General features: G+C 38.6%; 1 protein-coding gene across 2 annotated transcripts in view; it reads right to left on the minus strand.

Annotated features, from left to right (window-relative positions):
* LOC124772732 (zinc transporter 2-like) overlaps nucleotides 1–11,160 on the minus strand; it is a 128,907-nt gene extending 117,747 nt beyond the window's left edge. Inside the window, exons 1-2 of one of the 2 annotated variants that reach the window (XM_047249345.1) lie at nucleotides 11,012–11,160; nucleotides 10,646–10,907 (exon numbers count right to left, since the gene is read on the minus strand). In XM_047249345.1, coding sequence (XP_047105301.1) covers nucleotides 10,646–10,854 — 209 coding nt within the window. In that variant the 5' untranslated portion in view covers nucleotides 10,855–10,907; nucleotides 11,012–11,160. Of the gene's footprint in view, nucleotides 1–10,645 lie in introns of both variants that reach the window. The other variant, XM_047249344.1, reaches the window with a different exon arrangement.
* Nucleotides 11,161–13,360: the final 2,200 nt, after the last annotated feature.

Here is a 13,360-nt window from a genome sequence, read left to right on the forward strand (position 1 = left end):
ACATTCTAATCACTAGCATACCATACCTCATCAGAAGTTGGGTAACCTATGAAATCAGCCATATCATACAAGGGTAATCCCAAAAGTAAGGTCTCCTATTTTTTTTATAAGTACATATACCTGTTTATTTCTACAATGGTTTACATCAGTTTATAGCTTGAACATTTAGCTATTTTTCGACATAATCGCCATTTCTGTTGATGTATTTTTGTAGACGCTGTGGCAGTTTTTGTATGCCCATGTCATACCACTCGCTGCCATGTTGTTCAGAAAGTTATGAACTTCTTCTTTCACCTCGTCGTTGGAGCTGAATCACTGGGACCACAATGGACGCTGACAGGTACTGTGAGACTCTGGAAATACTCAAACGGCCAATTCAGAACCAGAGAGGAGGAATGTTGAGCAAATGCGTACACATTCTCCATGACAACGCTCGCCCACACATCACTCGGCAAACCGTTGCTCTCCTGCAACAGTTTCAGTGGAACATAATCACCCACCCACCCTATAGTCCTGACTTGGCACCCAATGAGTATCACCTGTTCCCTAGGTTAAAAGAACATTTGGCCGGAAAGTGAATCAGCTCCAACGACGAGGTGAAAGAAGAGGTTCATAACTTTCTGAACAGCATGGTGGCGAGCTGGTATGACATGGGCATACGAAAACTGCCAGAGCGTCTACAAAAATGCATCGACAGAAATGGTGGTTATGCCAAAAAACAGCTATATGTTCAAGCTGTAAACTGATGTAAACCATTGTAGAAATAAACGGGTCTATGTACTTATAAAAAAATAGGAGACCTTACTTTTGGGATTACCCTTGTACGTCACCTTAGCTGAAAACGCCTTCTATAAGGGCATGGCTGTCAAGCAGACGTCCATTTCTATGAATGACCATCAGCAAACTGTAGCAGAGGGTGAAGTTCAACACCAGTGCCATATTATATTATGTAGCACTACGTGAACAACTTCAATGACTGCTCCAAAACATGTGGACTCTCCCTCCTCACCTTCCATGAGTTACACTGGTTTGCACAGATGGGAAAACCCCTCTAAAAAATCTTTCTGTTCCACAACCATCATGACAAATTTTCAATAGCTACTGTCTTAGAATAACCTCAATCCAATTCCCCAATCCATTAAATGCCCCACCCCTACCCCACATAAATGCAAGTTTTCCTCTGCATCAATTTAATTAACACTCTTATCCAAACTGTTATGCTGGCAATCCCTCTCTCTTCCTCTATCCTAAGATTTCTAATTGCCTTATACCAGAAGCATGAACTATAATAGGAAGGTTAAGCCAGCCGTATGTGATACTAGTAACAAAAACAAATTCGAACACAATGACATTGCTTAAATTAAAAAAAAAAATACAGATTTTCCAGGTGAAGCTCCCAAATTCTCAAAAAGAACATAACTAATGGAAATCAACATTGTGTGATATGTTTCTAACACTAAATTTATTCTAAATGGAACTAAATTTATCTTACCAGTATATGTTGTGAGGCAACTACAATATTGCTGAGTCAGAAGACTATGAAAGTTAAGCTGTAATTAATAGTGATCTAAATAGGCCTGCATGAGCAGGCAACAGTACACCCATATTAGCAGTCCAACAGCATTAGACCTACTTCTTGAAGCAAACAGAAACTGCAATAAGAGCTATTTTATACAATAACATGAAATCTGAGATGAGCTACTGGAATACTGTCTGCTAAGGCACTTCAGTCTGAGTTCTAAATGGCAGTAAACTTTGATGAGCAGTTAATATATGACCATTATATGTAACTATTCAACTTTGCTGGCTGATTTTATACCCTAATAATCATGTTTCTCGACAGTTGTCGATTTGTATTTCAATGAGTTGTAAAATTTATTGCAATCTTTAAACAAGACAGATGGTTTGCAGTGTGTATTTCTGATACATATGGTACAAAATTTAAATATCTGCATGTACTGCAAAGTTAAATTTACTTAAATAGGTGTAAATTCTTGGGGTTCAACTAAACCTACTGAAATATATTGTTGGCATTGTTCCACAATGTAATGATGATGGGACATGTGCTGTCACATGTGCACAAAAAAAAAGAGAACAGGACACTGATAATATCTCTTTTGTGTCTATATTAGTTTTTGGAATGCAGACTCTAGTGATAGATGGTACTGTAGTGTAAACTGAAGTCTATGTTAGGTTGAAAAGTGAGTTCAGTTGGGAGTTGGCGAAGTAGTATCAAACACTTCAGTTAATCCAGTCTTTTTAATGTATGTATACTCTATAATATTCAAGAACAATCAAAGGATAAGAACTCCATAAATAAACACTGTATTAGTGATAAATAAATGGGATTTTGAGGGATCAAGCAATTTATGCTGGGTTGTCAAAGTAGCTTGGAGACTTCAGGGAATATGCAGCAGCCAGTCTTTTGTTGCTATATAGTGCCATAATAAAGATGCTCTCTGCAGCTTTCCTGGCATGACTACTGTACTGTTATTGGGAGTCATACACCTGTAATGGGCTCATCATCAGTATTCTCCAGCAATAAGTATCCAGTAAAAATGTGTTCAAAGTATCACAATAGGAAATAGCTCATGGACAAATCAAACATCACCAACTATGATGTACACATGAAATACTTTTATGCTGGTAATGTAGTTGAATTTAATATGGAACATTAATGCTTACTAGACATTTAACGTACCTAAAATTTATAATCTAGGTATTTTCAATATTTTTACCCAGAACTCTCACCATAAGTATTTCACAGTTGTATATACCTACCAGTTCAATGAAAGAAAAGAAAAACACTATTAGTGACTTCGCTCACAGATGTAAAACATGCACATTTGACAAGATCAAGGTGTGAAGCAAAATGGAACAAAAATTAGATCACAGAAAACAGCTCAAAATAAATGGATGGTTGAGTGATTGGTGTGTGTGGTGGTTGGTGGGGAGGGAGACCAAATAGCGAGGTCATCGTTTTCACGATCCAATGTGGGAGGAACATCAGCAGCACAGTCCAGCCGGTGGGAAAGGAAAAGGGACAAATGAAGAGGCAGAAGGAATGTCGGATTGGAGGGAAGAGTAAAGAAGAGACAGGGAGGAGTGAGAGCAGAGGGGGGGGGGATGCCACAGAGGCAGTATGTGCAACGGGATGCCGGCACCACCAGCAACCCATCCCAACCTCACACCATAACATGATTGCGAGACAATGCAGGTACCAAACAAGAGAAACAAAATGGCACGAAAGACCACAGAAAGATAAGGAAAAATTGTGGTGGGGGGAACCTGACCGATGTGGAGGCAAAGACAGAGCCAAAAGGCTTCAAAATCAATGCCAGCACTAACCGAGCGACTACATTTCTGGAAGGAAATTCTGGTACATAAATCTGAGAGGGCATACCACATTCATGAAGAAAACTGCAGACAGATGCAACCAAGTGAGGGTTGTCTGCCGACACACAGGACAAGGAGAGTACAATGGCATATTTAGTAGGAAGGACCAAAAGGCAGCAGTTCTACAAAATGTGGATCACCATGAGACCCCCTCCCCCCCTACCAACTACAAAGGAGGGTGGCTAATTATGGAATAAAAAACCAAGAGTCAATCTAATATGTTGGATACTAAGATGGTAGAGGATGAGGCCAAGGGAAGAACGCCACATGGTGGGAATTCCCTTAATCACACAAAATTTATTAGACAGCAGTGTGGCCCCATCACTAGTCAGCCCATGACTGAGCGAAAATGCATTTGACGTGAAGATGCAAATCTGTGCCTGGAGGGGTCATGAAGAATGGGGGGCTAGGTAGCTAACATCCCAGGCAGATGTTTGCTACTCAGTGAATCCACACATGACCAAATTTGGGTGATGGAGGACCATTTAACAAAGCATAGGACCCAGTAAATGGCCATCAGTTCTGTGGTTAACACTCCACAAGTGTCAGGCAAGAGATGGTGTTCTGTGCCAACAAAACAAGTGAAAGCATATCCCACATGATCAGCAGATTTAGAGCCACTGGTTAAAAGCAATAGCATTCCAAAACTCTTGTAAGGGCAGACAGAACAAACAACTGAATTCTACTGCAGTAATGGAGGCTTTCGGATCCTCGGAGAGATCCATTCGAATCCAGGGTCAAGGAGCTAACCAGGGGGAGAGATTGGAAGAGAATGTGGTGCACAGGACAAACAGGAAATACTGAAACAGCAAAAGGGAGAAACAAGGTGAAGTTCAACTAGTAAACAGCCATGAAAAGAACAGAATAGAAGGGGTGAGCAGCGAAAGAGCAGATAGCGATAGCACAGGAAACCAAGAGCTGCGACCACTGAGGCAAAAGGGGAGGGGGGGGGGGGGGGGAAGCTAAAATAAATATTCATGTTCCAGAATCACCTGAAGGTGAGGCTTAGGATAACATGAGATAGTGGGCATTACCCCTAACATTTTGGTTATGGTGGCAGAGTGATATGTAGTGTAGCCCGAGGTGTACATTAGAGTGGAAGGTGATAATTTGATTGCAAGTTGGTGAAGCCAATGAATGTGAATACTAAATAAAGGTTTTGGTAACAGACACATCTGCAGCATACTCTGATGTCTATGTTCTTGTCACATTTAATGCACTTCACCATATGTAACATGCTTTTCATTACACAAACTGAAACTGCAGTACTAGTTTAGAAAGCCACTGTTAAAAAATGGCCAAGTCTCTGATGAATATTTTGATGCACGTTATGTATGTATTTTGTGCATAAAGTATGAAAAATGCCAGGAGGACCACTATATAACTTTTACTTAAACAATCTCTACACAATATACACGGTTTCTAGTACACGTCAGACAACAAATTATGCTAATCACTCTTGCCAACATCAGCCTCATTTTTATTTCTCCACGTATCCATTTCTGAAGTGTTTATTATTTATTTTCCCTTTTATGCTTCAATGCTATATATTGTATCTTCTCTTATCTTACATCTACTTCTCCAGCATTTGTTGTCTATACAGGTTGAAAAGTTTGTAACGGTATTGCACAGTAGATTGTAATGAGAAATAATTGTTCAGAAAAAATTGGTACATTGTGCTGTTTCTGAGCTGATTAGTGTTGAAGTTTACCAATCAGCCGCTGCATGTGCAAATTCAAATGTCCCATCAGAGATGGTGTTGCCAAACATGCTCTTTGGTTTTCTAAAACTGAACAAGAGAGGGATACAGGATCGAAACTGAGCCAAAGGAGGAGGAATCCCTTGTGCTATCATCTATCTTATGAGAACGAGTGACACTAATTGTATCTGGCAGGCCACTTGAAATCTGTGTGCATAATGGCCTGATTGGCTAACTTTAATATTAATTAACTTCCCCAACTGGTAGCTCCAATGTAAGCATGGTTAAGATATTTTTGTGACATTATTGGACTTGTCTTGGCCGTGCTGTACAGTGAGTCAATGTGAAGCTGGAGTTGGTTGCACAGGTGCACATTGCACTGGTGCTGGTGGAGACTATTGAGAGTTAGGGCTGTACTAAGTATGGTCTGATGCTCAACAGGACTGGGAAAAGGAAGTTGGTGGAGTTAATTAGTGAGAATATAGCAAGCTGGTCTGAGGCCACACATGATCATGTGTGGGAGATTAGGATTTTTTTAGGATAAATCATAACAACAGATTACCCTCCCTTGTAAGTATCTCCAGTCATTTAGAGACTTCTTCAACATTTACACAAAATATAGTATGTACCACTCAGAAGTGCGCAAACACCTTATAATTACTCACTTTTCATCAAAATGTGCAGTCTGTTAATAATATTTACCAGCTTGAAGCTGAATTACAGCACAGTGGTATGCAATTACAGAGTCCTGGTGTGGAGCAAACGAAATACAGCATGTAGTGCTATCACATGAATGTGCAAGCTGCAACTCTAAGAACTACCTCGAAGTAGGCCTATGGGGGATTATGGTATTTATATCAGGGGTGGCAGCATTTAAAAAGCTAGAGCAACTCTGATCACACTTAAAATGTAGATGCACATTTTGAATTTGCAGCCAATGAACCAATGAAACTAGACATCTGTATGAAGTTACTCATTCTGAGAATGTACAGCTTTCCTAGCGGTAACATGGACACTTCCTTCATCAAGGTAACTGAAACCCTGGAAAGTGTCTCAGCCTCTAACACTAACAAAATAATATGTGGAGACATGAATATTAACATATGTGTTGATGGTGGTGTTAGTAATGGCATCCTAAGCATATCAAATCCTTTTTGGCATGGCACAAATGCTAAACTCTTATACTAGGGTATCAAAAAGTTCTGCATCAGTCCTACACCAGTAGTACCTACAGCATTCAGCAGAGAAAATCGTAAATTATTGTTAAGAGGTCTTGGCCTTTCAGGCATTAATGCCGTATTGTAACACTAAAGATACGATTGGTAAAAATCAAAAAAACTACAGGCCTACAAAAGGATCTTCATAAGCTAATAAGCTACAAGAATAGTACTATTTTTATTTTAACAAAGCACAGATTAGTTTCCAAAGTGGGAGATGTACAATATCAGCTATTACAGAGTTCGCAAGCAGTACTTGAAGTTCTTTTCAAGGATGACTGTGTTACAGGCTTAATCTTAGATTTACCGAAGGCTTTTGACACTGCTGGCCACAAAATACTGCCAAAAAAAGCTGGAAGCACTACATACAAGAGTAACAGCAAATGATTGGTTCCTATTTCACCTGAAAAGCAGGGATCAAAAGGCAGAGACAGTTCACACATCTGCTGATGATAAATTTTTAGTAAAACAATTGGCAGACATGGGACATGTAAACATCGATGCTCTCAATATGTATGAGTGAGTTTTCAGACAGTGTAAGACATGGAGAAATGTTCTCTTTGCTGATGACAGCATCATCATATACACACCAGAGCTCTTATTAGAGAAATCAAGTGAAACTCTCAAGGATGTTTAAGACTGGCCAGTACACAAGAACCTCATTTATCGAAGCCACATTAATCCAGATTTCCAGTTTATTTGGATTTGTTTTTTGTTGACTTCTCTTATTTTGACACAAAAATGTGTTGTTTACAGCTAGTACATCATACAATATATGCAGTTCTTATGTTGTTACTGCAGGTAGCATCAAGATCATTGGTTTCTTGCTTCCAGACTAGGCGACACTAACATAGATGTCTGGTTGCACATTGACAGTGATGCCAGTCATGGCCTGAAGGTCGACTGTGAAATTTCATTTGCTACCTGGGGTCAACGGAAGTGCCCGATTCCACCTGTCTGCTTTGACCCATGACGTAAGGGTGTTGTGGTGTGTGACGTCAATACGGCGCGGAGTTTATGAGTTGGTTGTGTTTGTAGTTCTCGTCTTGTTGTGTTTGATGTCGCCCTGTGTGTGTGTGTGTGTGTGTGTGTGTGTGTGTGTGTGTGTGTGTGTGTGTGTGTGTGTGTGTTTTAGTGATGGCCAACCTAATTTGCAGCCCTGAAATTTGTTGGTGGTAAGTAATTGTTTTTTGGGTCTATTTTTCTCGAGTTGTAATGTTTCGCATATTTATTGTGTATGCAGCGATGTTTGACTTTTGACTTTTTCAGGTGTAGTTTTGGTTCTGTTTTTCGTAGTTGTAGGTGTTGTTTTTTTCGTATCAACAGTGGTGGTTGACCTATATAGGTCAAGGGAAATGATCGATTACAATTTTCGTATAGTTTTATATGTAGGTATTGGTGTTTTGGTATCGTCAGCTATGGTCAAGGGAAATGTCTGATTCCACTTCCATAGTTTTTGCTGTAGGCGTTGGTGTTTTGGTATCGTTAGCTGCAGTTGACCTATATAGGCCAAGGGAAGTGTCCAATTCCCATAGATTTTGTAATTTTTTTTTTTTGTTCGTCATTTTGTGTTTTTGGGGTTGTGGTGTGTTTTTTTTTTTTTTACTGTTATATTTAGCTTGTCCGCTCCCTAAAACCCCCAATGTCTCACGGTTGTCCCGCTAGTTTGATTGTATTTTTGGAGGGAGATGTTATTGCCTTATTTATAGGTATTTTCGTATTTTTTACTGTGTGTATGTAATGACATCATAGGCGCCATATTGGAGATGCTTAGAGTGCCATTTCTGCCATATTGATGACGTCACGGGTAGAGCAGATGGGTGGAATTGGACACGGTACGCCTGCTACCTGTTACATTATAGGGAATGATGGTGAAGTGGACAATGAAAGCGGCATTGCAGAGGAAGAACTAATGCCTAATGTGGAGGAAGCTGGAAAAACTACTGGTTTACCTAGGACCTCAGCTGGAAATAACCCCAGCTGAAAGATGTTAATGAAATTACTACACTATCGTGCTGCTCTCAAATGCCACTCCAGTTTAAAGCAAAAGAAATTTACACACTAGGCCTATTTTAGTAAATAAATGTGAGTAGACTACAATAAGTGCAGAGTTTAAGTGCTAAAAAGTGTTTTTTTGTTAGTGACAATATGAAAGGTTTGTGTATTGTAGTATACATTACAGTTTTTGCATTTAGTTGCCAATCTGAATAACATCCAGTCCCACCTAATCTGCACAAATGAGGTTGTTGCGCATAAAATAATTTAACATCAAATAAAAAGAAAACAAACATTATACACTTCAGGTAAAGGGGCGAAAATAAGTGTTGCATCAAGCATAGGAGCCTACAAGATAAATCTATAAAATGAACAACAACCACAAAGTTTTTTATGGATGAACACTGATTTTCAGGTAACATGGAATGAACACACACACACACACACACAGAGAGAGAGAGAGAGAGAGACACACACACACACACAGACAGAGAGAAAGAGAGAGAGAGAGAGAGAGAGAGGGGGGGGGGGGGAGCCTGCATGTTGGAAATATTACTATTTCACTAATAGCTCTATACATAATCATGGAAGAAGAGACAGTTTAGACTTCTTTTTGCCACAGAAAAACAAGCAAAAACCTCAAAACAACATTTTTTATCAGCGAATCAGCTGTGTAATATATTTTGATAAAATATCTGTTTGCAAAGGGAGCTATGACATTTTTTTATAAGTAAAGCATACTACACAGTCAAAGCTTGCTTAAAGAACTCAGAAGTGGTTATTTACAAAAGGGGATAGCTAAAACACCTTGTCACTCTATAATGCTTTTACAAGAAAATCATGTGCCAAGAGCTACAGTGAATGACTGCAATGTCATGTCATTTTCCTGAGTTCAACATTTCACTCATCATGGGGAGAGAAAAGGGGGGGGGGGGGATGCTGACTCAGGTTTCCATGTGGATTGAGAGGCGAACATGAAGACATGCATGTTTACGGGCCTGGAGGCAGTTTTCTGAAGAGAATGGAGTTAGTGCAAGGGGAATAGTTAAGGAGTCACCATTGGGTACCCTTGATTTGTTCAGTAATGAACAAATATATTATAAAGTATCTGGTGCAAACAGTGTGTGTATCAAAGAGCATTGTACAATAGGGACCAATTTCTTGTGACAGCACAGCTGTTAGGCACTGACCTCATATTTGGGAGGTTGGAGTTTGCTCTGCCTATCCATCTTAATACAGATTTTCTGTAGTTTCCCCTAAATCATTTTGGGCAAATGCTGGTACGCTTCCGAAGGTCATGGCTGGCCACCTATCCTATCCTCATAAAAGCATTCTTATACTCTCTCTCTCTCTCTCTCTCTCTCTCTCTCTCTCTCTCTCTCTCTCTCTCTCTGTGTGTGTGTGTGTGTGTGTGTGTGTGTGTGTGTGTGTGTGTGTGTGTGTGTGTGTTTTCAGCTATTAATTTTCATCACATAATAATGCCAAATCCTATATCACTGTAAGATGATATGTGGATGAATAAACAAAGAAATGAGAGGCAACCTCAATTTCACATGAAGCCACCAAAAATCCTGGAAGAATTGACTACCCAACTGCTACCTTACAAACTACTAATTCTTGCACTATGTAATTGATCAGTCATTACAACAAAGAGCATGGAGTGGGAGTACAAATACACTCAAACCTTCCTACATGTCTGTTCATATATTTAAGAACTTGACACTTCCTACTGAGGAATATTTGTAATTCATGTGCCATACAAAGCAAATGCAAAAGTGACAACATAAACTATAACTTTACTTTAGCCATAGTAACTATTATGTGCAGAACAGAACCAGTCAGCATAAACTGTTATTTACAATGTGGATATTTTACTTAATATTTGCAACTCTCATCGCCTGTTGTATCTAACACTTATTCATGCCTAGCCAACACACAAATGTCCTGGATATTATCAAACTCCAAAAACATTATGACTATTACTGCTGCTGAGCATTTCTGATAGAGTATGAAATAATAGATCAATTGTAGAAGTTGTTGTTCTTTATAAAACTTTCTCTAACACAATGTAACACAACCTGCACATCGGGAAATGAATCTAGCACAATAAAACCCTGAAGTAAACTGGTTCTTATATAACGCGCCTACTGAGGACATATTATGAATTACTTTTGACGAAAGCGGTATTAAGAAAAGTAACCCTAAGCAATCCGGCATTGTTAATCCAAGAGATGTATTGCTATTCATTCTAAAACAGTAGACAGAGTACATGTTCACTCAATAGTGATCGCTACGAACTAAGTAGACAGAGATTTAGGAATATTCACTTATAACTTACTGGGTATCCGTTCCATTTCTTTGGTAAGAATGCTGTTGACCCTGATCCTTAATGTACACATTCGCGGAACCGTCGACAGCTTCAAGATTAGGGCTGGTACTTGATAATTTCGAAGACGAACTGATTGATAAGGCAGGTACTCTTGCAGCAGCTTCAAGTACTTCCGGCTGGTCTTCGATGAGCAGCAAGTTCGTATCATCTTCAGTCATACTTCTACTTGGCGTGTCACTACTAGAGGGGCAGTTGTTGGAAGAAACCTTTTCTGTTAAATTAGATTCTGCATTATCGTTCATAACGGGACACTTTCGAACGCATTTTCATAACTGACACCAAAAAGTAACAAAACATAATGTTTATTTTACCTACCACTCCTACACTACACGCTTACGACACCATCCATACATGTCGAATGACAGACATAGCGTCAAACATAACAAACAGAAGTATGTCAGCAAAATATGTGGCCCTTACGCATCTACACTGTTTTACATATATTGCTTGTATCTGTGACGTTGGTACACCTGAGAAGTTTGATCGGTGCATCTCTATGGAAGTGAAAATATTTGAATAACGGATCAAGGAACTCAGTTCGGAGGCGATAGATGGCGCGGGCTGTATGACGAGAGATGCCTTCTAGATGGGCGTAGCAACCGCGCGCGAAACACAAACGTGTAAAACTTCCATACGAAGTACTAATATATCATACACACACCACAGAGGGAGAGAGAGAGAGACATGGAGGACAATTCTTTACTGTTATCATATTTGCCATCGAGTTCAATTAGGATCTGCCATGTAAATTACCTGCCTTTTCGAGTGCTACCGGTAACAGAAATCTGACCGTTGAAAGGACTGACGATGGTCATGTACTTGAGGAGTGTGATTCAGCAATTAAAACTCGAAATAAGATTATATTGTCACCATAAAAATGGAGTTTCCTTCAAAGTACAAATTTCATGGCAAAGGTAAATGTTTAAATGAATTGTTGTACTACTGCATATCACTAACTTAGTATGACTCTCAGTCTTACAATGTGTTTACGTTTTCCGGTAACCTAAAATTGGACATCATATTCAGTTTTCATCTTTCATTTGTTCCCATCTTTCTACAATTTTCTTCACTATTTATTGTCCTAATTAATGTCCGAATTCCTTGTATGCTTGTGACTGGTGGTCTCCCTCTTTTCTTCCTTCCTGGTGGTTCACATTCCAATCTCACCTCTGACATCCTTTTTATATGTCCATACAATGTGAGTTGTTTTTCTTCCACAAACTCGATGTACAAACTTGTGATATCTGTTTTCTTCTTGATAACTCCATTTCTGATCCTTTCCTACCTGGATATCCATGCAGATCATCTCCAAAAATCTATCTCAGTTGCCATCAATCTCTTTATTAATTGGGCTTTAACTGTCCATACATCCAGACATAGGCTACACTACTTTTAATAATACTTTTGAAGATTTTTCTTTTATTTCCTTTCTAATCTGTTGATCCCATAAAATAACATTTAATGTTCCAACAATGAACTTTTCAACATTTATTCATGAACTGACTTTTCTTAAATTAAATTCCTTATCTTGTTAACCATCTTATGTGATTTTTACTTCTAGTTATTTGTACTCATCAGTATGTGTCATAGTTCCCATCCCTTCTACCAGTGTTAAAATCTTGATTTGTTCCTCCTGTTCATGTAATTTATTTTACCCATTTTGACCTGAAGGCCCCATTTTTATACTCTTCTATTAATATATTCAATATCTTCTTCATCTTGTGCCAAAATTAACTTGTCATCAGCAAACTGTAGTGAATATATAGCATTATCATTTATTTGGATTCCTGTGTTATTATACTTTTTCTTTCAAGTTTCCATCGCTTTTACTGCGTATAATTTATAAAGTATCAGTGGTATGCTGCATCTCCGATGTATCCATTTCTAACTTCATATCCAGGTGAAAGAAAATTCAATTTTTTGTTCTTTCTGTATAGGTTCTGAACTGCTTTAATTGTGATAACATTAATATCAGATGATTTAGGCCCTTCCATAAACTGCATAAAGGTATATTATCGTAAGCTGCTCCTGACGCTGCTTTTGAATATTTTTCTTTTCAAGTGTTTGTAAAAAAAAAAAAAAAGATCTATAGTTGGTATCTCTGCCAGCTTGTTCTTCAGGCTCCATGGCTTCAATTCTGTCTCTAAAAAAACTTTATTAGTCCTTACATAAAGTATGCTAAGTACGTTGTATTACTCAAATTCCTTCCTCTGTAATTCTTACACTCATCTTTTATTTCTTTCTTCTGAATTTTTGACATAAATCCTGCTTTCCAATCTTCTGAGGATGGCTCGCCATTTAAATATTTTTCAAAAATATTTCTCAGAAGTTCACGTAATTTGTATGGCATATTTCAACATTTCAGTTGGGGTTTCTTTTGGCTGAATCTTTCACCAATGGGTGCCTTCTCATGTGGTGGATAGGGGAATGCCCATCAGATATCGTTGGTACCAGGATAATAAAATACCTGGCGTGGACCAAAAGTAGCAGCTTCTGGTTTATAGTCGGATATTGGGTTACCAAAGACTAACGGAAGATACTCTTGTACAAAAATTACCTGATGATAAATTTTAATGGTGTAGAGGATTGGTTTACTTTCCCTCTTACAACTTTAGGAAGTTTTTGACGTAAAATTAATGATCAGTGTAAGTATCTACTTCAAAG

Source organism: Schistocerca piceifrons, chromosome 2 (genome assembly GCF_021461385.2).
Source record: "Schistocerca piceifrons isolate TAMUIC-IGC-003096 chromosome 2, iqSchPice1.1, whole genome shotgun sequence".
NCBI classification, from domain to species: domain Eukaryota; kingdom Metazoa; phylum Arthropoda; class Insecta; order Orthoptera; family Acrididae; genus Schistocerca; species Schistocerca piceifrons.